General features: G+C 44.2%; 1 protein-coding gene across 3 annotated transcripts in view; it reads right to left on the reverse strand.

Annotated features, from left to right (window-relative positions):
• The window catches only part of mfsd8 (major facilitator superfamily domain containing 8), a 110,635-nt gene that overhangs the window by 67,021 nt on the left and 16,299 nt on the right, over window positions 1–27,315 (reverse strand). For 2 of the 3 annotated variants that reach the window (XR_010976028.1, XM_068042933.1), the window contains exons 2-4: window positions 19,338–19,429; window positions 17,958–18,001; window positions 8,959–9,199 (exon numbers count right to left, since the gene is read on the reverse strand). Coding sequence is in view for 2 of the 3 variants with exons in the window: in XM_068042933.1 (XP_067899034.1) it covers window positions 8,959–9,199; window positions 17,958–18,001; window positions 19,338–19,429 (377 nt within the window). In the remaining variant the exon portion in view is untranslated. Of the gene's footprint in view, window positions 1–8,958; window positions 9,200–11,884; window positions 11,987–17,957; window positions 18,002–19,337; window positions 19,430–27,315 lie in introns of those variants that run through there. The other variant, XM_068042940.1, reaches the window with a different exon arrangement.

Raw genomic sequence — 27,315 nt, forward strand, 5'->3', positions numbered from 1 at the left:
TCTGCTGCAGAAAAACAAAGTCAAAATCATCTCACCTAAAAGTTCCACAGCGATGTCTCTAGTGGGGGTGTCCCTCATGCATGAACACATGTTCAGCTGTGTGCATTTAAGAGAAGGCGTTAACAGGACTAGCGAGGTCCAAAATGGCAGATCATGGGCCAAATCAACATTAGACGCTGATGTTGCAATCTGCCCAGTCTATACGCTTCCAGCGCACGCATGGGACGCACAATTGCTCTTCAAAAGATACCGATTGGCATTAGCCGCGCTAGAGGTCATTGGGAGTGGAGCCCACGCCATTATTTTGCTCTCCCAGCTCCCAAAGTGCCAAAACTACAGAGCCGAATTTTACAACCAAACAGTATGAAATTAGTTTTAGTTTCCTGGCAGCCCAGTTACCATTATAATGTAGATGCCATTCTCATCAAAAAGCAGCTTTCTTTCTTGAAATCAACAGTCACATTCATTCAATCTCATCATAAGTCAGACTTGCCCATTATGCAGGACAAACTTTAAATTTATTAACAAAAACAAGAAATGCTGGATTCACTCAGCAGGTCTGGCAGCATCTGTGGAAAGAGAAGCAGAGTTAACGTTTCGGGTCAGTGACCCTTCTTCGGAACCGAAGAAGGGTCACTGACCCGAAACGTTAACTCTGCTTCTCTTTCCACAGATGCTGCCAGACCTGCTGAGTGAATCCAGCATTTCTTGTTTTTGTTTCAGATTTCCAGCATCCGCAGTATTTTGCTTTTATTTAAATTTATTAATCCAGTTTCTGCACTGAAGGGTTGGAGTGGGAGGGGATGGAACAGGAAATTAAGTCTCTACTGCTGCGTCCTTGGCTGCATTTTGTTCTTCTGTTGCACAGAGTGAAACTAATGACTTTGCAGCCTTGTCCAAAGCTATTACTATTATCAGTCTATAATCAGAGAACAGGAACTACTCTTATACGGAGAAGGACTGGTCCAATTAGTTTCTGCGCATCCATTTCTCTCCCAGCATTGAGCAATCTACTACAAAGGTCATCTATTTACTGGTAGTATTTAACTGACATCTAGTAAAGCCTATTTAATAATGCAAATAAATTAAGATGCGACTGCAAATACAGGAACTTCAAATGGGTACTGAAAGCTCTATTGTCACAGCTGCCAGGCCATCTCTTCAAATTTAAAATGGCCCCTTTGTCTATCATTAACTTCTAAGATCAATTTATAAGATCAAAAATCTGAACTTAAGTTCTGACCGAATTTTTTATTTCTAGTAAATCAGGCCATCAACTTCCTTGAGTTTGATTTAGACCACTCACAGCATCTTTTGCAAACTCCCCAAACAAATGGAAAAATGCTCTTGAAAAAATCTCATAAAAATAACTGCATTAATATAACTCAAAATAAAACTGCCATTCATTTTTAACAAATAAACAACAGCCAAATTAAACACTGTATTTTTCCCCCAGAATAAAGCATACCAATCAACATTAACTATTTATTAGAAAAGAAATAATAGGTCTTAACTCTTCTTTTCTTCTTTGGCCTCCTTATCTCGAGAGACAATGGGTAAGCGCCTGGAGGTGGTCAGTGGTGTGTGGAGCAGCGCCTGGAGTGGCTGTAAAGGCCAATTCTAGAGTGACAGGCTTTTCCACAGGTGCTGCAGAAAAATTTGATTGTCGGGGCTGTTACACAGTTGGCTCTTCCCTTGCGCCTGTCTTTTTTCCTGCCAACTGCTAAGTCTCTTCGACTCGCCACACTTTAGCCCCGCCTTTATGGCTGTCCGCTGGCTCTGGCGAACGCTGGCAACTGACTCCCACGACTTGTGATCAATGTCACAGGATTTCATGTCGCGTTTGCAGACGTCTGTAAAGCAGAGACATGGACGGCCGGTGGGTCTGATACCAGTGGCGAGCTCGCTGTACAATGTGTCTTTGGGGATCCTGCCATCTTCCATGCGGCTCACATGGCCAAGCCATCTCAAGCGCCGCTGACTCAGTAGTGTGTATAAGCTGGGGATGTTGGCCGCCTCGAGGACTTCTGTGTTGGAGATACGGTCCTGCCACCTGATGCCAAGTATTCTCCGGAGGCAGCGAAGATGGAATGAATTGAGACGTCGCTCTTGGCTGACATACGTTGTCCAGGCCTCGCTGCCATAGAGCAAGGTACTGAGGACACAGGCTTGATACACTCGGACTTTTGTTTTCTGTGTCTGTGCGCCATTTTCCCACACTCTCTTGCCAGTCTGGACATAGCAGTGGAAGCCTTTCCCATGCGCTTGTTGATTTCTGCATCTAGAGACAGGTTACTGGTGATAGTTGAGCCTAGGTAGGTGAACTCTTGAACCACTTCCAGAGCGTGGTCGCCAATATTGATGGATGGAGCATTTCTGACGTCCTGCCCCATGATGTTCGTTTTCTTGAGGCTGATGGTTAGGCCAAATTCATTGCAGGCAGCCGCAAACCTGTCGATGAGACTCTGCAGGCACTCTTCAGTGTGAGATGTTAAAGCAGCATCGTCAGCAAAGAGGAGTTCCCTGATGAGGACTTTCCGTACTTTGGACTTCGCTCTTAGACGGGCAAGGTTGAACAAACTACTGACAAAATAAATCTATATATGAAAAACTGCTTATTTCCTTAACCCTCATCCACACACACGTACATTCAAAAATAAACCGGTTAACCGGGGAAAAGCATTTTTGGTTTACCACTGTTTCTTAGGAAAGGACTAAAACCTGTAGACTCATTCGGCGAATCTCTAGTGGCAAATAAAAGAAAGTCTCGCCCTTTATCCTAATCGTGGGGAAAGTCGTGACAGAATGCTCTGATCATTGTTTTGAGAGTTTGATGGTACCTTTCTAAAACTCCGTGTCTGTGGGTGATATGCTGAAGATTTTAACTGTTTGATACCCAAATTACCTATGACTTCTTGAAATATGTTAGACGTAAAATTAGAACCTTGATCCGATTGAATTTCAAATGGTAATCCATATCTCGTAAAGAATTGGGTTAACTTCTCTACTACTACTTTAGCAGTAATTGTCCTCAAAGGAATTGCTTCTGGAAATCGAGTAGCCCTATCCATGATAGTGAGTATATATTGATGTCCCACTTTTGTTTTTGGCAAGGGTCATATGCAGTCTACCAATACCCTACTAAATGGTTCCTCAATAACTGGTATGGGAATTAAGGGTTTTATGGTAGTTTGCGGTTTTCCCACCATTTGGCACGTATGGCATGTCCTACAAAACTGTACCACATCCTTTGTAAGGCCTGGCCTGTAATAATGTTGATTTATACGTGATTTGGTCTTCTGGATCCCTATGTGTCCTTCCACAGGAATGTCATGTGCTAACCTTAATAATTCCTGGCAATATTTTGGTGGTACCGCTACCTGTCGAACCACCATCCAGTCTTCATCCGCAGGTCTATGAGGTGGTCTCCATTTCCTCCTCAGAACCCAGTCTTCAACATAATAGCCTTCTGGAACTCCTTTCACCTCAGCTTCTGTCAGAGCTGACTGGGCTACTTTATGTAATTCTGGATCAGCTTGTTATGCTGCGATTAAAGAAGACTTGTTAAACATCTCATTTGGATTATCTAAATCCCCAAGGAAAGTTTCAGATATTTGCCTGTTTGAGGTGCCAATTTTACCTCCGACAATGGAACTTGTTTAGCCATTGCTCAGGTTACTACACACACAGGAAATATTCCTGGAACTTGCTCCTGTAATTGTTCTGTTTCTTTAACTTTACTTGGTTTCTCTGTGACTACGGGAGAAACTGATACTCTTGCTCTGGCCAAATCATTCCCTAGGAGTAGGTCAATTCCCTCTTTCGGCAAACTATGGACAACTCCTACGGTTACCATACCAGACATTAGGTCATATCTAGGTGCAGCCAATACAAAGGTATGGGTATATACTTCCTGCAAATACCATTAACTAAAACTTTAGCATTCAGTGCGTCCTCTGGTGGAAATGTTATACTTTTCCCCAGTAAAAGAGTTTGGTTTGCTCCTGTATCCCTAGGTTTAACGATAGGTTTGCCTGCCTCACTTGAGGGAGATGGAGTTACTTTTCTTTTTGACAAGAATTCTCTATAACTTTCAGGTATCTTATTCTCAAACCCTACACTCACTTTGGTTTCTGTGTCTGGTTTTACAGCTGATGTCAACGCTGCAGCCTGGTCTGCTGTACTCTCAGTCAAAGCCCCTTTCTCTGCATTAGCTTTGTGTACCCAATAAGTCCCATGGGTTTACCTCGCAACTTCCAGCATTCTGAATGAAGATGTCCTACCTTGTGGCAATGATAACACTTCAGCTTGTGGACCTCATTTCTACCCTCAGCACCTTCTTTTCTGGCCTGAGGAGGAGATCCTGGGGCATTCCCAGCTGTTCATTCTTGTCCCTGGCTATTTGCCTTCCTTTCATTCTCCAACTTTCTTGGGTTTGTAGAGGTGACGGACAAAGAGTTTTGTATTATTCACAAGTTCAAAATCATCAGCGATTTCCACTGCTTGTCCAGCTTTTGAAACTTTTTGGTTCTCTACGTGAGTTCTCACTGTTGGAGAGATTGAATTTTTAAACTCTTTCAAGAGAATCAGTTCTCTAAGGTTCTCACACTTGGCTTCCATCTTTAATGCCCATATCCAACAATCAAAATTAATTTGCTTTATCCTCTCAAATTCTACATAGGTCTGCCCAGCCAATCTCCGGAGGTTCCGCATCTTCTGTCGCTAAGCTTCAGGGCCTAATTCGTTCGCAGCAAGAACAGCCTTTTTTGTCATCTCATAATCTGCAAAAGCCTCTTCAGAATGCATGGCATAAACTTCATGAGCTCTGCCCATCAACCTGCATAATCAGTGTCCAGCTTTCCTTTGGCCATTTCATTTGTTTGGCTATTTTTTCAAATGAAAAATGCCTCTTCGTCCCTTTCCTCAAACTTAGGGAGATCTTGTATAAATTTACACAGTTTTTCGCTGGGTCCTGGGCTTGGTTCAGATTTTTCCTGACCAGAATTTTCCCTGGAGTTTAGATCACCCCTTTGTCTTAGTTCCATCTCTTTTAATCTAAATTCCCTCTCTTTTTCACTTTCTCTTTGAAGTTCAAGTTTTTCGTCCTTTTTCAGCCTCGTATTTTTTCAATTCTATTGTTTTTTCTTTCTCCTGTTGAAGCCTAAGTTTTCCATTTCTAACTGAAGTTTAGCCAATTCAACTGCATCACTATCTGACTTACTGTCTTCTTCCAATTTCAGATGTTGGGCTATTTATGTCAATTATCTGTTTTTTAGCACCTGATTTCAATTCTAACCCCAATTGTGCAGCCAACTCTTTTAGTTTAATCCTGGTTAAAGTTGTCAAGTCACTGAGGAACAAATTCTCCTTTCCCAGAGCTGCAGTAACTGCTAATGCCATTCCAGTGGTGTAGACTCTACCCTATTACACAAGAAACCTGGTTCCTTTTCTTTTTCTTTGTTATTTACTCCCCTTACAATTAACATTATTAGCGTTACAAACGATCCTGGACGAGCCCCCAGTTAATATGTTACGACCAAGGTGGGAGTAATGCACTGTTAATTCAGTTCCACTACTCCACAGGTCGTAGCATATCAAATAAAGATGCCACCTACCAAAGAATCGCCAAATTAAACATGGTATTTTTCCCCCAGAATAAAGCACACCAAACCAAGGTTTCTTTAAACAACAACATTACCCATTAGAAAAGAAATAATAGGTCTTAACTGCTAATGAGATAAATCTATTTTGAAAGCCCCTTAATTCCTTAACCCTCAAGCACACACACATAAGGTTGAATTTTACCGGCCCCTTGACGCCACTGGTCATGGTGCGGGGGCCGGTAAAATTCTGCAGAGAGAGGCCCGCCTCGACCGCGATGTCGAGGAAGGCCCACCACATATTACCAGCGGTGGGGTACCTCGGTGCGGCCATCCCCCCCACCCAACCCGGCAGCGGGCCCTTCATCTGCATATTTAAATTAACATTAATGATATTTAAATAAACTTGCCTGTAGGAGGCGTCCGGCCCATGCCAATTTTACGGCCGTCGTTGGTGCTTTGCGCGCCCATGAACAACGGCTGTAAAATCGGCATGGAATGGCCGCCGCCTGCAGGTAAGTTTATTTAAATATCATTGATGTACCGAGTTCCGAGGCGAGAACCCGGTGGGGAGGGGGAGGAATGAAATTTTCAGGGCGGAAGGGGTGGGGGAGTGGGGAAATCAATTTTTATTGGATGTGGGGATGGTGGGAAGGGGTTGAAGGGCAAAAGTTAGATGGTTGGGGTGGGAAGTTCGGGTAAGGAAAAAGGCAAGTGTTGGTCATATCGGGCAATGAAATGACCATTGGGGGGGCATTGGGGAAAGACCTCCACATCTTTATTATTTGTTAATTAAAAATTCTGACTAATGGACCTTTAAAAATGAATTGTAAGGGCTTAATGCCCTTCAAAAACAGCGCCAGAAGCAACAGGAATCTGCCACCTTTCAAATGCAGGATTCCTTTTCAAGAGATGAAAGTCTCCTTTACAGAGAGAGGTAACACTTTACTGGGTCTTTTCTCTCTTGCTCCAGGCAGCTCAAAGCAAAGATTTCAAATGCCTGCCCTTTGTCCAATTCGCAGGCTTTGTGAAGGGTCCAAGGTGAAAAAAGAACCTGCCTGAACACGGTCATGTCCAGACACAGTGTCTCCCCCTGTCATTCAAAAGCTGCTCTGAAGAAAGGTCAAACCCCTGTGGTTTCCATGAAATTGTTGGTTTCCTGTCCTTGAACAAGTTCAACTTCCTTTCAAAGCACCCATAAAGTTCAACTCGTTATGAACTTCCTTTCAAAACATTGCAAGAATTCCAATTATTTATAGGTGTCTTTCACTGAGCAAAATCCTTTTCTCAGTTTTTTTAAAAACACACAGAATTCTTAGTTCTGAGTACAAAAATAAAACCTTTGTAACAAAACGCTCCGAAAAGAAAGAAAAACTTGCATTTATGTACAGCCTTTCCAGATTTCAGGATGTCCCAAATGTTTTAGAGCCAAAGGTGCATTTTTGAAGTGTAGTTGCTGTTGCAATGTAGTTATTTTTTGCACAGTAAACTCCTACAAATAGCAATATAGAAATCATAGAATGGTTACAAGGCGGCCAGTCGGCCCTTTGAATCCGTGCTAGCTCTTTTCAAGAGTAACTCAGCTAGTCCCACCTCCTCACCCTTTCCTCATGGCCCTGCAAATTTTTTCCCTTCAGATAATTATCCAATTCCCTACTGAAAGCCATGACTGAAACTGCCTCCACCACACTCTCAGGCAGTGCATTCCAGATACTAACCACACGCTGCGTACAAAAGCTTTTCTTCATGTCGCCTTTGATTCTTTTGCCATTCATCTTAAATTGGTGTCATCTGGTTCTTGACCCTTCTGCCAATCCTTCCTGAAGGGTGGTGCCCAGAATTGGACATGATACTCCAATTGAGGCCGAACCAGTGTTTTATAATGGCCGTTGTGGAATCACATCTAATGTTGGACAATATGTTTTGAGTTTTGCAAGAACGGGCTGGTTGGGTATGGCCCGTACCTAGCCCATTGCGAACAACAGAAGGGACATGTTGTTTGATACGATCCGCCAGTCTTTGGGACGTGCTAAATAATCCACAGTGTGCTAAGAATTATGCTCGCAGCGTGGCGCATTTGCACGTACTGGAAGCTACATATATTAATACACAGGGCCCTATTTTTTGCAGACAGAAAGAATATGTACAAACATTGTGCCTGTTTCAGCTAAACAAAACAAGTGACGTTCATTCCTCAGGACAATGCCTTGACTAATTAGAGTCAAGCTGCCTAGTTTCAATTTCAAACAAAGCTTGGCTGTTAACTGTCAGTCACCGTAAACTGGTGCATTCTCCATGGCAATGCCTCTACCAATCATAGTTCACTTGCCAACCAATCAGCACTTTCTTCTCATGCAGTATAAGTAGTTGTTTTCCCTTACATTGGTTATTCTTGTGGATTGTCCTGATGAGTGCAAGACGAAAATGTCTCTATTTTCATCAATACTCAAGTTCTGTACTACTAAACAACTATTTACCCAGATTATATTTGTCACACAAACTGATTGCAATCACTGGACAAGCATTACTTGAGTATGCGGCATGGCACAGCATCCATGTGTTATGGGTACTATGAGTTTCAGCTGAAGTTGGAGCATCCATTGTGTACTGCCAACATAACCTGATCACATCCCTGAGCTGCATCAAGGATCACTGTTGTCAGAATCTGTACTGCAAGGTAAATGCAAAGGCAACACAGGAAAAAAGATGAAGGCACATGACTTGTTTATTGAAGAAAAAAGGTTTCCAAACAAAAACAGGAAATAACACAATATGAACTGAATCAAATTAAAGCTCCAGATGAATTCCAATAGTTAAGTAAATTATCTAATTCTTGGCAGGATTGCAAGAATCACCCATGTTTAAAGGCATATATAGAATCTTTCACTCACACCAGGAACTTATTTCACTCTATGTAAAATAGCTATTAAAACAGCAATCTCAGCAATACATAACTGAGAAGGACTTACATTTCAAAAATTAACAGCTAAAGCTACATATCTAACTTGTATGCAGTACTGTCTCAGGAGACCATCAGCAAAGCAATCGATAAGTAGGGAAAATGACTTCGGAGATACAAGGGCATTGATGATGTTTTTTAAAAACTGAGTAAGTGAAGTGAAATGATAATAGTTTCAGTAAAGATTTTAACGGAACAATCACGTTATATAAATTAAACCCAAATATTCAGTGTCAAACTAAAGCCTGGAAAATTTCTTAAGCTACCCTGTGTGTATTCAAGTTTTCAATGTCCACAGAATCAAACCCCCAAAAACTTAGCCTTTCCCCTAGAATTTGTCTTATTTTACTAAAATTCATAGTAGTTCTACTTGCCTTTCTTTCACGAGCTTAGTCTTACCTGCTCCAAATCCAACAAATGCTCGACCAAGCAGCACATAGTACTTATTATGTGATGGAGGGGCATGTACATAGCCATAAAGTACGTTTGCCGCAACGTTGATGAAAATTGAGATAATAAGAGGTTCCCTTCTTGGCCTGTAATTAGACCAGGCACCAAACAATGGAGAAGCAACCATCTGTCCCAGGCTGTAAGCAGCAATGACCCATCCAAGAAAACTGGCATCTGCAGTCTTATCCACCTGCAATAAAGAAGCATGTGGCAACGTTCAATAACTTTTTCCATGTAACTCAAAGCATGTTTTTTTAAAAAAGCGACCTTAATCAGGGTCAATATTAAAGATTCCTAACATTTTCCCATCTATTCTTACTTAACCTCTATTTGGTACTTCAGTATAACCTTTCCAGACATTCTTGTAGTTTAGGCAGCAACAGAGTTCCAATCTGTGCCCAATGTTAACATGCTTACCGCACTACCTGTGTGAGAGTCATCTAGGCTCATTTTCAAGTAGAGTGGGAGCACTGTGGTGTAAAGGAAACTGTCTACATAAGGTGCCTTAAACAGCCATCATTACATGATTACATGAGGAGAATAGTGATAAACTTCAAAACGGCATAGACAGGCAGGTGGAATGGGTGGACAAGTAGCAGATGAAATTTAATGCAAAAAAGTGTGAAGTGATTCATTTTGGTAGGAAGAACGAGGAGAGGCAATATAAAATAAAGGGTACAATTCTAAAGGAGGTGCAGGAGCAGAGGGACCTTGGGGGATATGTGCACAAATCATTGAAGGTGGCAGGGCAGGCTGAGAAAGTGGTTAATAAAGTATATGAATCCTAGGCTTTATAAATAGGGACATAGAGTATAAAAACAAGGAAGTTATGATAAACCTCTATAAAACATTGGTTCAGCTTCAATTGGAGTATTGTGTCCAGTTCTGGGCACCACACTTTCGGAAGGCTGTGAAAGCATTACAGAGGGTGCAAAAAAGATTCACAAGAATGGTTCCAGGGATGAGGGACTTCAGTTACATGGGTAGACTGGAGAAGCTGGGGCTGTTCTCCTTGGAGAAGAGAAAATTAAGAGGAGATTTGACAGAGGTGTTCAAAATGACCTTAGACCTGAGCAGCAGCAGTCTCTTTATCTATGTCAGTTCGCGCTGGGTTTCAAAAGAGGAAAAAAATTACAAGTGACATGACGGGAGATCTGTAAGCTGATTGGTTGGTAAGTAACAGCTGTTATTACTTGTAAATAGTTTAAAAAATCAGGGGGGAGAAAGTTTTTTTAAAAATCCTCAAATAGCTACTTTGTAAGTGATAAGGTTAGTACTACAAAGGTTTTGTTTTAATTAGTATAATTTATTAGTAATTACAGTACCTGTCTCTAAATGCAGAAATCAACAAGCGTATGGGAAAGGCTTCCACTGCTATGTCCAGACTGGCCAAGAGAGTGTGGGAAAATGGCGCACTGACAAGGAACACAAAAGTCCGAGTGCATCAAGCCTGTGTCCACAGTACCTTGCTCGATGACAGCGAGGCCTGGACAACGTATGTCAGCCAAGAGCGACGTCTCAATTCATTCCATCTTCGCTGCCTCCGGAGAATACTTGGCATCAGGTGACAGGACCATATCTCCAACACAGAAGTCCTCGAGGCGGCCAACATCCCCAGCTTATACACACTACTGAGTCAGCGGCGCTTGAGATGGCTTGGCCATGTGAGCCGAATGGAAGATGGCAGGATCCCCAAAGACACATTGTACAGCGAGCTCGCCACTGGTATCAGACCCACCGGCCGTCCATGTCTCCGCTTTAAAGACGTCTGCAAACGCGACATGAAGTCCTGTGACATTGATCACAAGTCGTGGGAGTCAGTTGCCAGCGTTCGCCAGAGCTGGCGGGCAGCCATAAAGGCGGGGCTAAAGTGTGGCGAGTCGAAGAGACTTAGCAGTTGGCAGGAAAAAAAGAGGCGCAAGGGGAGATCCAACTGTGTAACAGCCCCGACAAACAAATTTTTCTGCAGCACCTGTGGAAGAGCTTGTCACTCTAGAATTGGCCTTTATAGCCACTCCAGGCGCTGCTCCACACACCACTGACCACCTCCAGGCGCTTACCCATTGTCTCTCAAGATAAGGAGGCCAAAGAATTAGTAATTATTAATTAGAATAGTGCTGTTTGGAAACAGTGAGACTGTGAGTTGTGTGTGAAGGATTTTACTGACTAGGGGAAGGAGGTGCTCTTTGCAGTCTTTCTTTTTTCTTTTAAAATATTTAACATCCAAATTAATTAATTAAATAGAATAGAGGTGGCTAGGCAGGCAATGTGTTGCAGCTGCAGTATGTTGGAGCTGGTGGACACCGGTGCAATCCACGGTGACCACATCTGCAGCAAGTGTTGGCTGCTCGAGGACCTTCGGCTCAGAGTTGATGAACTGGAGTCCAAGCTGCGGACACAGCGACACATCAGGGAGGGGGAGAGTTACCTGGACACTGTGTTTCAGGAGACAGTCACACACCGTAGATTAATTACATCAAATTTCAACCGTGGTCAGGGACAGGAGGGTGTGACTGCGAGTGAGACCGGTATGGGGATCCAGAATTTAGCTTTGGAGGGGCCTCAGCCAGTGTCCTTATCCAACAGGTATGAGGTTCTTGCTCCCGGTGTGGACGAGGGTACAGGCTGCAGGGAGGGATGAGCGTACTGACCACAGCACCGTGGTTCAGAGCGCCATTCAAATGGGGGGAGAAAAGAGAAATGTAGTAGTAATAATCAGCCATGAGCTCATTGAATGGCGGGACAGGCTCGAGGGGCTGAATGGCCTACTCCTGTTCCTATCTTCCTATGTTCCTAATAGGGGATAGCATAGTTAAGGAAATAGCTACGGTTCTCTGCGACAAAGACAGGGAGTCCCGAAGGCTGTGTTGCCTACCTGGTGCCAAGGTTAAGGACATCTCTTCTGGGCTGGAAAGGAACGATCCAGTTGTCATGGTCCACGTAGGTATCAACAACATAGGTAGGACTAGGAAAGAGGTTCGGCTGAGGGGCAATGAGCAGTTCGGAACTAAATTAAAAAGCAGAACCACAAAGGAAATAATTTCCAGAATACTACCTGAGGTATGTGCAAATTGGCGTAGGATAAATAAGATTGGAGAGGTAAACGCGTGGCTCAAAGATTGGTGTGTGAGAAATGGGTTCCGATTCAAGGGGCACTGGCACCAGTACTGGGGAAGGAGAGAGCTGTTCCGTTGGGACCGGCTCCATTTGAACCATGCTGAGACCAGTGTCCTGGCGAATCGTCTTACTAGGGTTGTGGATCGGACTATAAACTAATTAGTTGGGTGGGGGGGGGGGGGGGGGAGAAGGGTTCAATTGAAGGGAAGTTTAAAAAAAATCAAAAAACGAAACGAGAGAGCAGAGGTGCAAGGTCGTGAAGAGGCAAACGGTAATCAAAGTATGACAAGAAGGGCAGAAAATATAAGCAGAAATTAGAACCAGAATGAGTAATAATGGCAAAAGTCAAAGCTTAAGGCTCTTTATCTGAATGCAGGCAGCATTTGTAACAAAATAGATGAGTTGACGGCACAAATAGAAATTAATGAGTATGACTTGATAGCTATTACAGAGACATGGTTGCAGAGTGACCAAGACTGGGAACTCAATATTTAAGGGTATTCGACGTTCCGGAAAAATAGGCAAAAAGGAAAAGGAGGTGGGGTAACCTTGTTAATAAAGGAAGGTATCAATGCAGTGGTGAGTAATGATATAGATGCAATAGATCGTGATGTGGAATCAGTTTCGGTGGAAATAAGGAATAGCAAGAGGAAGAAGTCACGGATGGGAGTTGTCTATAAGCCCCCGAAGAGTTGCCTCACTGTAGGACAAAGCATAAATCAGGAAAAACCGGAGCCTTGTAAGAAGGGCACTATAATTGTCGTGAGTGATTTTAATCTGCATATTGACTGGACAAATCAGATTGGCAGAGGTAACATGGAAGACAAATTTGTAGAGTGCATCAGGGATTGATATTTGAAATATCGGGGAGTTGAAGGCTATGAGGAGCTGGCACGAAAGAGGAGTTGAGGTCTGGGGCAGATCAGCCATGATCTTATTGCATGGTGGGGCAGGCTTGAGGGGTTGAATGGCCTACTCCTGCTCCTATTACTTAGGCGGCACAGTGGTTAGCACTGCAGCCTCACAGCTCCAGCGACCCGGGTTCAATTCTGGGTACTGTCTGTGTGGAGTTTGCAAGTTCTCCCTGTGTCTGCGTGGGTTTTCTCCGGGTGCTCCGGTTTCCTCCCACAAGCCAAAAGACTTGCAGGTTGATAGGTAAATTGGTCATTATAAATTGCCCCTAGTATAGGTAGGTGGTAGGGAAATACAGGGACAGGTGGGGATGTGGTAGGAATATGGGATTAGTGTAGGACTGGTATACATGGGTGGTTGATGGTCGGCACAGACTCGGTGGGCTGAAGGGCCTGTTTCAGTGCTGTATCTATAAAACTATAAAAACTTATGTTATGAGGAGGAGTCTGGACGGAGTAGATAGGCAGAAGGATTGAGAACTAGAGAACACCAATTTAAGATGATTGGCCAAAGAAGAAATGGCGACATGGGGAATTTTTTTTTTTTTTACACAGCAAGTGGTTAGTATCTGGAATGCACTGCCTGAAAGCATGATGGAGGCAGAGTCAATCGTGCTTTTCAAAAGGGAATTGGATAATTATCGGAAGAGAAAAAAATTTGAAGAGCTACGGAGAAAAGACAGGGGAGTGGGACTAGGTGAGTTGTTCTTGTAGAGAACCAGCAAGGATATGATGGGCTGTATAGCCTTCTTCTGTGCTGAAACCATGCTATGATTCTATGGATAAACACCACACCCTTTAAAAGTCAAATATAAATCAAAGAAATCCATCCTACCTCAAACATTCTAGTTCAAATAAGTTTTCTCAAAAGAAATGTGGTAGGTGTTCAGATAATCAGCGATATGGCTGGCAACATTGATATATCATCCCATTTATTTTTAAAAAGGACACATTGATATGGTACAACCTAGTCTTAGGAAATGGATCTATATCAGAAAATGCTAAAAATACTTCTGAAAAAAAAAGATGAAAGGACTTGCCTTTATAAAGTGCCTTTCACAACCTCAGAACATCCCAAAGCACTTTACCACCATTAAGTGCTTTTTGGACTGTAACCACAGTTGTACTGTGTTATATGTGGCAGCCAATTTGCACCTGGCAGCTTCAACAGTGCAGCACTCCCTCAGGACTGGAGGGGAGCATGACTTGGAGACAAAGGAGCTACCACTGAACCTAGGCCAGGAATCAGTAACCTTTTTTTTAACCTGAAGAGCCTTTTTCAAAACTTTGCCAAAGATTAAAACTATTGGGAGCCACAAGACACAATGTCGGCATTTCTAAACCAAATATAGAATGTGTAATTTGCATATATGATATATAAATTCAATATATGTATCATTAAAATAGACCTAACTGAATTATTGTTTTTTGACTTTTTTTAAACTATAATTTTGGCAGTAAAATCATCTTTAAAACAAGCCATCACTTAAGATGCATAGAATTAAGACAATATTTCCGGCTACTGATTCTAGTGATAAAAAAAGCTTCTAATAGCACATTCAGAATAATTTATCATCCCGGCTGTATCAGAAATAATTTTCGCAACCATAAAACCTGTTCCTCAAACCAAAGGCATTATCTATAACCATGGTGTAGCTTTCCCACTCAAATAGGTTTATGGAGAGGCAGTGGCATAGTGGTAATGTCACTAGACTAGTAACCCAGAGACCCAGGCTAATGCTCTGGGGACATGGGTTTGAATTCCACCATGGCAGATGGTGGAATTTGAATTCAATTAATAAATCTGGAATTAAAAAAAACATTGTTGATTGTTGTAAAAACCCATCTGGTTCACTAATGTCCTTTAAGAAAGGAAATTTGCCATCCTTACCTGGTCTGGCCTACATGTGACTCCAGACTCAGAGCAATGTGATTGACTCTTAGATGCCCTCTGAAATGGCCGAGCAAGCCACTCAGTTGTATCAAACTGCTACAAAGTCTAAGAAAAGGAATGAAACCGGACGGACCACTCGGCATCGACCTAGGCACCAGAAACTATAACAGCAAACCCAGTCCTGTCGACCCTGTAAAGCCCTCCTTACTATCATCTGGGGGCTTGTGCCAAAATTGGGAGTGCTGGCCCACAGACTAGTCAAGTAACAGCCCGACACAGTCATACTCACGCAATCATACCTTGCAGACAATATCCCTGACACCACCATCACCAGAGGTGGCGGCACAGTGATAAATAATTGGGAGGGAGTTGCCCTGAGGGTCCTCAACATTGACTCCGGACTCCATGAAGTCTCATGGCATCAGGTCAAACAGGGGCAAGGAAACCTCCTGCTGATTACCACCTTCCTCCCGCCCGTGCCCCCACCTCTCAGCTGATGAATCAGTGCTTCTCCATGTTGAACACCAATTGGAAGCAGCACTGAGGGTAGCAAGGACACAAAATGTACTCTGGGTTGGGAACTTCGATGTCGATCACCAAGAATGGCCTGGTAGCACCACTACCGACCGAGCTGGATGAGTCCTAAAGGACACAGCTGCTAGACTGGGTTTGCGGCAGGTCCATGACAGTATTGGTAGGAGTGTCAACTGCACAGTCCTTGTGGAGATGGTCCTGTCTTCACACTGAGGGTACCCACCATCGTGGCACTACCACTGTGATAAATGGGATAGATTTCGAACAGATCTAGCAACTCAAAACTGGGCACCCATGAGGCGCTGTGGGCCATCAACAGCAGTAGAAATGTATTCAACCACAATCTGTAACCTCATGGCCCAGCATATCCCCCACACTACCATTACCATCAAGCTGGGAACGAAACCTAGTTCAATGAAGAGTGCAGGAGGGCATGCCAGGAGCAGCACCAGACGTACCTCAAAATGAGGTGTCAGCCTGGTGAAGCTACAGCCCAGGAAGACTTGCATGCCAAACAGCGGAAGCAGCATGCAACAGACAGAGCTAAGTGATCCTATAACCAACGGATCAGATCTAAGCTCTGCAGTCCTGCCACATCCAGTCATGAATGGTGGTGGACAATTAAACAACTGACAGGAGGTGGAGGCTCCACAAATATCCCCATCTTCAATGATGGGGGAGCCCAGCATATGAGTGCAAATGATAAGGCTGAAGCATTTGCGTCCATCTTCAGCCAGAGGTGCCAAGTGGATGATCCATCTCGGCCTCCTTCTGAGGTCCCCAGCATCACAGATGCCAGTCTTCAGCCAAACCAATTCACTCCACGTGATATCAAGAAACAGTTGAAGGCACTGGATACTGCAAAGGCTATGGGCCTAAACAACATTCCAGCAATAGTACTGAAGACTTGTGCTCCAGAACTAGCCACGTCCCTAGCCAAGCTGTTCCAGTACAGCTACAACACTGGCATCTACCCGGCAATGGGAAAAATTGCCCAGGTAAGTCCTGTACACAAAAAGCAGGACAAATTCGACCCAGCCAATTACCACCCTATCAGTCTACTCCCGATCATCAAAGTGATGGAAGGGGTTGTCAATAGTGCTATCAAGCGGCACTTGCTCAGCAATAACCTGCTGAGTGACGCTCAGTTTGGATTCCGACAGGGCCACTCAGTTACTGACCTCATTGCAGCCTTGGTCCAAACATGGACAAAAGAGCTGAACTCCAGAGGTGAGGCGAGAGTGGCTGACCTTAACATCAACGCAGCATTTGGCCGAGTATGGCATCAAGGAGCCCTAGCAAACCTGGAGTCAATGGGAATCGGGGGAAAACTCTCCACTGGTTGGAGTCATACCTAGCACATAGGAAGATGGTTGTGGTTGTTGGAGGTCAATCATCTCAGTCCCAGGACATCATTGCAGGAGTTCCTCAGGGTAGTGTCCTAGGCCCAACCATCTTCAGCTGTTTCAGCAATGACCTTCCCTCCATCACTAGGTCAGAAGTGGGGATGTTCGCTGACGATCGCACAACGTTCAGCACCATTCACAACTCCTCAGTTACTGAAGGAGTTCGTGTCCATATGCAGCAAGACCTGGAGCAACTAACATGCACGCCACACAAGTGCCAAGCAATGACCATCTCAAACAAGAGAGAATCTAACCATCTCCACTTGGTGTTCAAGAGCATTACCATTGCTGAACCCCCCCACTACCACCATCCTGGGGGTTACCAGTGACCAGAAACTGTACCAGAACAGCTACCTAAATACTGTGGCTACAAGAGCAAATCAGAGGCTGGGTGTGTACCATCTACAAGATGCACTGCAGCAACGCACCAAGGCTCCGTCAACATCACCTTCCAAACCCACGACCTCTATCACCTAGAAGGACAAGAACAGCAGACAACACCGCCTGCAAGTTCCCCTCCAAGCCACACACCATCCTGACTTGGAACTATAATCGCCATTCCTTCACTGTCGCTGGGTCAAAATCCTGGAACTCCCTTCCTAACAGCACTGTTGGTGTACCTACACCCCAAGGACTGCAGCGGTTCAAGAAGGCAGCTCACCACCACCTTCTCAAGGGCAAATAGGGATGGGCAATAAATGCTGGCATAGCCAGTGACACCCACATCCCCCGAACGAATAAAAAAATTACAGCACAATGATGTTTTTCATGAAAATAATCATCTGAAACTGTAAAGTGCAGCATAATGATTAACCTTTTATCCCCACAATAAAAGCAGATCTTGCTTTCCTTGACTTAATTTTTTTGACTCTTTTTTCACGTTTATGTTCTCCAATTGGAGCCGCAAATGAGCTGTTAAAGAGCTGCATGCAGTTCCAGGGCCACAGGTTGCAGACGCCTAACCTAGGCCGACAGCTTAAATAGGCCTGATCTGAAACAGGCTTGGAGTTATACAGCTACTGAAAATTGAGATTCATACAGCACTATGTAGTTCAACATGAAATTACTAAGAAGAAAGTCACAAACCTTTCGAAGAAATGGCCATATTGAAGACATTACAATTGAGAAACCTACAGAAAAAAGATTATTTAGTATTTATAGCCAGTGCAGCCTTCTTCATTACATTTATGTTTTAGCAACTGATATTTAAGCAGGTAACAAATCAAATGAATACTGAAAGTCTTATCTTTCATATCTTAAGAACATTTTAAGGTAGACACCCTTCTTTGAGAAAATATATTTCCTCCTTCCTCTTGTCTTATTGGTGACAGCTCTGCAACCTGCTCCCCACCCTCCAGCAATGCTGTCTTGGACCAGCCACTTGAAAATGGTTGAGTGTGGTCCAACTTCCTGTCTGATATCTTCTTTCCCTCTGCCTCCAATGGTCGTTTCTCTACACATGCTGCTGAGATCACATTGGAGTTCTGGTGCGCATAGTTAGTCAGTCAGTCAGTCATTTTAAGATGCAACAAAAACTAAAGCTACTCTGGTAGAATACTCAACATTAAGGAAAACAGTGAAATCTACATGATATAGAACATCACCCATAATTCCTCATCTGTGCAATCAGGGACTTATCCAAAGGCAGGGGGAGCGGGTTGGGTGGGCAAAAGGGGGAATTGAGGTAAATAAATATATCAGATGGCAGTCTTCCCTCAAACACCTCCAGATAAACAGGTCTGCCCATTCTCTGGGTTGGCACAGGAATAGAATGTTGTAAAAAAATGGGAGGGGCAGGAGAGAAAGAAAACTGAACACTGAATGAAAAGTGTCAACTTAATAGATTTTGGAAAGCAGAAATTTACTAACGATGGGATGAATACAAATGTACAATACTTAAATGCGTTTTTTGTCCTATGATCACAGATTTAAAAATACCCATTTATATAGCACTTTTAACAACCTCAAATGTCCCAAAGCACTTTACAGCCAATGAAATACTTTTGGAGTGTAGTCACTGTTGTAGTGTAGGAAAAGCAGCAGCCAATTTGCATACAGTAACCTCCCACAAACAGGAATGTGATAATGACTAGATATACTAGGTTTTTTTTTTTAAGTGATGTTGAATAAGGGACAAATATTGGACAGGACACCAGAGATAACGCCCCTGTTCTTCTTTGAAAATAGTGCCATGGAATTTTGACCTGGGACCCGAGAGAACAGACAGGGCATCGGCTGAACATCTCATCAAAAAACTGCACCTCTGACTGTAGAGCACTCCCTCAGTACTGCACTGGAGTGTCAGCCCAGATTTCTGTGCTCAATCTCTGGAGTAGGGCTCCACTGGAGTGGAGTTAAAGAATAATTCAACTCAAATGTAGTTCAGTTACGTCACAATTAAGCTTCATGCCTAAAAGGAAGCTCTTACATTAAGCATCAATAGTTACCTCTGAGTGCAATACCTACCTATACTACTGAGGAACATAGTGAGATACATGATCCGGATTGACCTCCAGCGGCTTTGATTTTCCGGTCGTGTCTCAACCAATGTGTCTTCACTGCAAAATAAACCAATCATTTTGAATCATCGTTTATCTTTGTGCTTCATTTCACCACTTAGGCAATTGAGGCTTTGTACACAGAACATAACAGTCAACAGATTCCTTGAGGTCTTATTCTCTCTTAAAGCAACTTGCCGATAGATCTACCTCATCTTGATGTGGTTCAAGTGGAGAAGGACGGAAGAAAAATACTATCCATCTGCCAGCAAGCGGATTTAAGACAAATTTGTTCATGTATGCATAGTTCCCCTCTTTTACAATATAATTTCAACCCTTAATTGAATACTACAATTAAGAGCAATACATAAGATAGACACCTCTCAAATCACAAGGGTAGAGCACAGAGAGTCATTACTGCCACATTTTTCTCACTCATGTTGGTCAAACCACCCCACAGTACAAAACGATGGTTCCACGCACAAGAGGGAAAGGCATAAACAGACTAAGAGAGTGTAATCATCATCATTCAGACATACGCTAAATGGAGTACACATACAGATAGCAGTTTACATAACTCTTAAATATGGAACATATTTGAGCAATAGCAACCAAATAACTCAACAAATAAAACTGTGCATAAATTATGTAGTAGGGCCCTTACACGTTTTAGATAAGTTCCATGTTCACAAGCTTTAACTGTCAAGTGCTCTCGTTCTCTTTCTACCATAAATATGTTTTTAAAATTCTTACGTATCCTTTATAAGCATGAAACTTGTTTTAATACTTGGTACTAAACTACCAATAATTTTTTTCCAGAGGTATTTGGCCCTCATTATAGAAAGTTCTCAAGTGCAGGCTAAAGTTAGAAATTCAAAGTATAGATCCCAAAACACCAAATACTGGTAGATCTGTTTAAATTCCTAATTTTGAGACACACTAGGAACATAAATATTTTAAAGTACAATGGCCTAGATTTTGGAGTCAGTGGTGAAGGAACACTGCTAACAGCTGCTCACAGACTTTTGAGCACAGATTTGCTGTCATTGGACATTTGATCCAATACAGGGCCCTCGATGGGAGATCTGTGGCATCTGTGAGCAGGGCAAACAACAGTGAGGCTTTTCAACCAATCAGACTGAAGAATTCACACTGAGACACACAGACTGCAAATCAGAAATTATAAAGCAGGAAGTATATGGATTTAAATCACATGCAGAAAGTGAAATAATGATTAGAAGGGAAAGATTGGATTGAGATAGAGAAAGAGATTAAAAAAACAAAAGAAAGAAAAATCCAACACTAACTAAATTCTGAAGGAATGAAACTCTAGGCTTGTAAAATTTAATTTTCAGGGCTAGAGAAGTTGTTTGATGGACAGAGGAGATGCACAAGGGGCATAAAAGATAGCAGCAGCAATAGCTGCAATGGATGTCTGGTGCCAGCTAGTACCAGGAACAGATAGCAGGATAGCAAGCTTGGTAAAAGCCAGAGCCTACAGAGGTAGCTGGAGGGTTGGAGATCTATAAGTAGGTCACCAAATTCCACTTCAACATACATGGAAAACTACTCTGTCAGACCAATCGCAATGAGTAATTGGGGGATAAAGTAAAGGCCGGCTCAGGTCTGCAAATGAAACCCGGCACCAGCCCGACAGAACCACATCCGACCTGAGCCCGACCCGGCCAGAGTCCTTTCATTTTTCCCGCACCCGACCCGATCAGTTCACCTAGCTTTCGTTTTTCACTTTGTTGCTGATCTGCACAAGCTTTAAAAAAACTGTAACTAATCAACCTTTCAATTCAAAAAGTACATTAACACTGGAGCCACGTACCAGAGGTGTTGATAGAGTGCGTCCCACCCGGCCCGACCAGAGCCAGAATGCCGGACCCAGAAGAGCAACCCGACCCCGACATGTCGTCGGGTCCGGTCAGGTTTGGGTCGGGTAGCCATGCTCTAGAAAGTCACTCACATAGCATCATTACACAGACTTACATTTATTCACCAGGGGAACAGCAATGCAAGCCACTACCTGTGTGGCTCATGCAGTGTTCTTCAATGATATCAATGAAGAAAGAGGTGTCAACCACACAGGTAGTGGCTAATGACACTGCCTCCCTTGGTGAATCGACGTACGTCTGCGTAGAGTCACTTCCAGGAGTGAATTTCTCCTCCATTGTGTCTTCGTGTCCCTACAATGTCTGTTGCTGGCACCATGATATGGCCTATACAACAGGTAACATTAAGCTGGAAAAGTCCTGTGCATTGAACAAAGATACAAGTAATTGGGATTTGAAGCAACTAACTGTGTGAAAGATCAAGGAGACTCGGGCACAAGTGTTATGCTATATCCAAATGTCCTTGGTCTTTTACACCTGTCCATTGATCCCCACCCACAAATGCATTTCAACTTGTAATAATGGCTCCGCACCCCCCCTCCCCACCCCCACCAAGCTGAATAGCCATTCATGCAAATTTCCTGCGATTATGCTGGTTCAAAATAGGTGCAAAAGTAAGATTGGAATTTTAACCACAGCAGGTAATGGTAATTTCTCTGGAGCTTTATTGCTATTTTTGAGCAATTTCAAAAAATCCTTGCTGAGCTCTGCACTGTATTTTCTGATTCTTTGAATCCATTTTTATGGCATCAGCATAAGTCACATTAAAAACTGAAAAGCTTCCATGATTGCATGTTCTTAATCATGTTGGCCAAGAGTACAAGCAGCAATCCGGGCACAAATTGTGCTCAAGTTTGCACTAGTTTCGCGAAGTGCTTTTTTACTTTCACATTTCTGCTGAAATGTATTTGCGTACTGCCAAACGCTAAATCTGCCAACCTACCAGCGCAATTGGGGAACATTTTAGAATGTAGTCTTTTTTCAAAAAATTTGCATTAAAACATTCCTTGATATATTTAAGCGTGGTAACCTGGTGCAATTTTATTAATACAGTTGAAAATGGGTTTATCACAAAAATTAAGCATTTTTAATCAGTGTGTCTAATCCACCACCCATGAGTAACTAAATTTTAAACTGAAAATGACTTTTAAAAAAATTATACAGAATCATTTACTAGATACATTGGTGTACAGTTTTACAGTAAATTAATAGAAGCCTTTAAAATGTGTCAATTCGAGTCCTTATGCCTAAAAAAAGCTTAATTTTCAGAGCTTCTTTGAAGGCAGGCAAACAGAAACAATTAGCGGAAACCTCATTAATTCCATCTGTCCGTGTAGCCAGATTTGTGGGCAAGGTCAGCTTCTAGCACATGGTTTATTAAACTAGCACAAAAGGTTGGGGAAACACAATTTGTGCTGAACATAATTTGCGCTTAAAATTTTGCAATTTTTGCACTAGTTTCACCAATTTTGGCAAATTGCGCTGAAAAAAAACAGCACAACTTAACAGAAACTCCACACCACTCCGCCTAACTTACCTGAATGTTAGTTATACAGCTTGAAATTTTCATACGTAAAAGGGGATCTATATGTTGTGAGCTCAGTGCTTTCATCAAGTCCCAACTGTTTCCATTGATTCGTTTGTTTATGTTCTCACGTATGTGAATAGGACTTTCAGGAAATATAGACACGATGGGTGCACGACTGGGCGTAATTTTGTGCGCAACTTCTGGGTAGCGCTCCCACAAGAAATTCTAGTTGCCAGATTATTGTTACTGTTGGAAAAATATAGTATGGCACCAAAAATCAGCACTGGGGAAAAATAAAAATTTCAAAAATCCAGATGCATTTACAGTAAGTTTTAAGTTCAGCAGAGCTATTAAATGGGCTGGATTTTGTGCAGGAGGTAGGGCTCCCAGCACCAGGCTGAAAAGGCAGGGGGAACTCTGCCTCAGCCTTTCCCTGCGCGCTCCCCACCCCCCCCACCGCGGAGCAATCCTCTGGTCTTTTTACAGAAAAGTTTCACGAGCTGGGATCCCTGTCCCATTAAAGACGGGGATCCCGCCTCCATGAGTAGTATCAACAGTCCCACAAGGAGCGGTGGCCACTGCCCAGCGCTGGAACCTCAGACCAGTGATAGGTGAGGTGGGGTTGGCACGGCCAGTCTGGAAGGCCCTGGTGTGGGGAGGGGGGACAGGGGGGTTCCCAGGGGGTGAGGTGGTTCAGGCAGGGGTCCTCCGTGGCCCACAGATTGCCCACGTAGGAAAGACCCTACCCCCACAAGCCCACAGGGAGGCTGCTTTGTTTTACAAGGCGCCCTCCCCATGTGGTGGAGGCAACCCCACACCACTGGTAACATCTCAACGGCAGCAGGTAGAAGCCTTAATTTGGCCATTAATAGGCGACATAAAGTGCCTTAATCGTCCGTGCCCAACCCCCACACCCGCCGCCTCCAGCCCCGCCTCGGGGGGCCCATAAAATCCAGCCCAATGTAACTAAACTGCTTGCGTTAACACTAGTTTCTGTTACATCATGGTTGTGCTATAGTTCAGTGGCAAATTGGACCCAGAACAGTGATCGCTAATGTGTTTGTACAGGGACACCAGTGTCCATGGTAAAACAATTTGAGGTTCGAGACTAATTTCAGAAATGAGAAACTTCCCATTGGCTTCATCTTTCTGACGAGGGCAGCTCTAAAAAAAAAAAATCCCAACTGTCAGCTTCAAGGCTGAATTGGAATTTCTAAGCTCAGCTCTTTATCTAATGCTCATTACAGTCCTTCCCATATTCACAGCTGACGTGTTTCTGAACTTCGGGCAGATTTGGGGATTTCCAGAGGGTTACGTTCTTGTTTTAAAAGCCCGCCAGAAAACCCTCAGCAACGGTTAGAGAGAAGGGGTGAGGACAGAGAGACAGAGAAGGCGGGAGAGAAGCCAGGGGTGGTAGACGGAGGAGGGGGCAGTTAGAAAGAGAGAGAGAGCGAGGGCCAGAGAGAGAGAGAGCGAGGGCCAGAGAGAGACAGAGCGAGGGCCAGAGAGAGACAGAGCGAGGGCCAGAGAGAGACAGAGCGAGGGCCAGAGAGAGACAGAGCGAGGGCCAGAGAGAGACAGAGCGAGGGCCAGAGAGAGACAGAGCGAGGGCCAGAGAGAGACAGAGCGAGGGCCAGAGAGACAGAGCGAGGGCCAGAGAGACAGAGCGAGGGCCAGAGAGACAGAGCGAGGGCCAGAGAGACAGAGCGAGGGCCAGAGAGACAGAGCGAGGGCCAGAGACAGAGCGAGGGCCAGAGACAGAGCGAGCGAGAGACAGACAGTCTGGCATGCATTACTTTCGCTTGGGACACAAGCTCAGTGGCATGTTGAAAGTTGCTGGGCTTTTATTTCTATATAAATGCTGCAATTCCGCTGCTATCAATTTGGAATCACATTGCTCCAGAACTTGTATTAAGGGGAAAACAGGCAAGATAATCTAAGGAAAATCCAGAAGTCAGCACTGTCAGCTTCTCATGAATACAAGAGTACTGTTAATGAGGCTGAATGATTTTGTTTTTAATTATTCATTTATGGAATGTGGGCGTCGCTGGCTGGGCCAGCATTTATTGCCCATCCCTAATTGCCTTTGAGTGGCCTGTTAGGCCATTTCAGAGGGCATTTTAAGAGGCAACCACATTGCTGTGTGTCTGGAGTCACATGTAGGCCAGACCAGGTAAGGACGGCAGATTTCTTTCCTTAAAAGGACATTAGTGAACCAGATTTTTTTTTTTTTAACAACAATCGACAATGGTTTCATGGTCACCATTGGAGTAGTTTTTTTTTAAATTCCAGATTTATGAATTGAATTCAAATTTCACCATCTGCTGTGGTGGGATTCAAACCCATGTCCCCAGAGCATTAGCCTGGCCTCTGGTATACTAGTCTAGTGACATTACCACTACACTACCGCCTCTTATAAATACAGGATACTGCTGACCCATATACAATACGTAGTAAATACAATGCGACAGATAGCTTTAATAAGCCTTAATCTATGATGAACTGTATACGATTCCTTAACAAAATCCATGCTGCATTTAGGGTTTTAAAAACTGTCGGGGAAGACAGAGTAAATTGTTATTATGTTTTAATGACCATGTTAGAATCAGTCATTAACTGACTTTTTTGCTGCAAATTGAATTAAAGGACATGTTTTACAAGTTTGTCAAAGATCAGTAACTACAAAGTGCAGCATTTACTATCCAGTTTGAGGACAGATAACCTGAGTGGCCAATGTCATTTCAATGTTGTCCATATCATATAATTACATTACTTTAAAAGTGTCCGGGGAGCCCGTCCACGGCGGCGATCAGGAGGAAGAGCGGCCACATGGTCCTGGCAGTGGCTCCCGCTCACTCAGCGACTCCGCGCTGTTTCCACACAAACTTTCCCCACAACTCCGGCTTGGCTCCCGGATCCCGATCCCAGTAGCAGTACATCATTGTAAAAGGGACAATGGTGGGAGCTGATGAAATGTTTTATTACCTGCACCCCCTCCCCCACCCAGCTCCCAGCTCACCCCCCTCGCACCCCCTTCCCAGCTCCCCCCTTGCACCATCTTCCCCTCGCACCCCTTTCCCCTGCACCCCTCTCCCCTACCCCCTGCAGCCCCCTTCCCTCCACCCCTTCCCACCGCACCCCTCCTCCTCGCACCCCCTCCTCCTCCTCCTCGCACCCCCTTCCCCCGGCATCCACCTACCCCTGTGTAGGGGCCCTAACAACCCCACTGCTTTGTGGGCGTCTCGGGAGAGACCAAGGCTAAGGGAGTAAACCCTAACAGAAAATCCGAAGCGGAACCCCGAAGGCAGTCATGTGTCACCTTTGGCATGTTTCCGGCAGTTCCTGCAGCCATACCGGTGCCAAACGTCACGCTCGGCACTCATTTGGACCCCGGCAGGAAGGCCGACAGAGGGGTTTTGACGCTTGGGCAACTCACAACCTCCATACATCTGCCCAGGCATGCGCCATGGAGAGGTCACTCCATAGTCGCCTCACAGCGACCAAATCAACACGAAAGGCAGCAGTTAAGGGTTAGAAGTCCAGCTCAATTGGCGTAGAGATTGGGCGCCACGGGTTGCCTTTGTCGGTGGGAGAGGTCATCGCATCTCACTGGACAGCTACCGCCCGCCTCAAACCGGGCAGCCCCCAGTCAGTAAGGTTCTGTCCCGCCACAGTCCACCTGCTTCAATGGGTGCTTGCAGCTCAGGGTCATTGCCCGACAAGTGGACTGTAACACTGCACCAAACAGCACAACCTAAAAAGGAAAGAAGGTACCAGCCCTTCGTTTTGCAAGCTGGAACGTCAGAACTGTGTGGCCTGGCCTGTCGGAAGACTTTACACATATCAACGATTCTCGGAAGACCGCCATCATTAACAACGAGCTCAGTAGACTCAATGTGGACATTGCAGCACTTCAGGAGACACGCCTCCCTGCGAGCGGATCTCTAAGAGAGCAAGACTACACCTTCTTCTGGCAGGGTAGGGATCCTGAGGAACCAAGACAGCATGGAGTGGGCTTCGCCATCAGAAACTCTTTGCTCAGCATGACAGAGCCACCTTCAAATGGCTCGGAATGCATACTGTCCATCCGACTGCTCACCGCCTCTGGTCCAGTACACCTACTCAGCATACATGCTCCAACACTCTGCTCCCCACCTGAAGCTAAATACCAGTTTTACGAGGAACTCCATAATATCATAATTAGCATCCCCAACACCGAACACCTGTTTCTGCTGGGGGACTTTAATGCCAGGGTTGGGGCCAACCATGACTCATGGCCCTCCTGCCTTGGGTGCTATGGCATTGGTGGGATGAATGAGAATGGACAGAGACTGCTTGAATTGTGTACCTATCATAACCTCTGCATCACCAACTCATTCTTTCACACTAAACCCTGTCACCAGGTTTCTTGGAGACACCCAAGATCACGTTGTTGGCACCAGCTGGACCTCATCGTCACAAGGCGAGCCGCTTTAAACAGCGTTCAAATCACACGCAGCTTCCACAGTGCGGACTGCGAC

This window comes from Heterodontus francisci, chromosome 1, assembly GCF_036365525.1.
Source record: "Heterodontus francisci isolate sHetFra1 chromosome 1, sHetFra1.hap1, whole genome shotgun sequence".
NCBI classification, from domain to species: Eukaryota; Metazoa; Chordata; class Chondrichthyes; order Heterodontiformes; family Heterodontidae; genus Heterodontus; species Heterodontus francisci.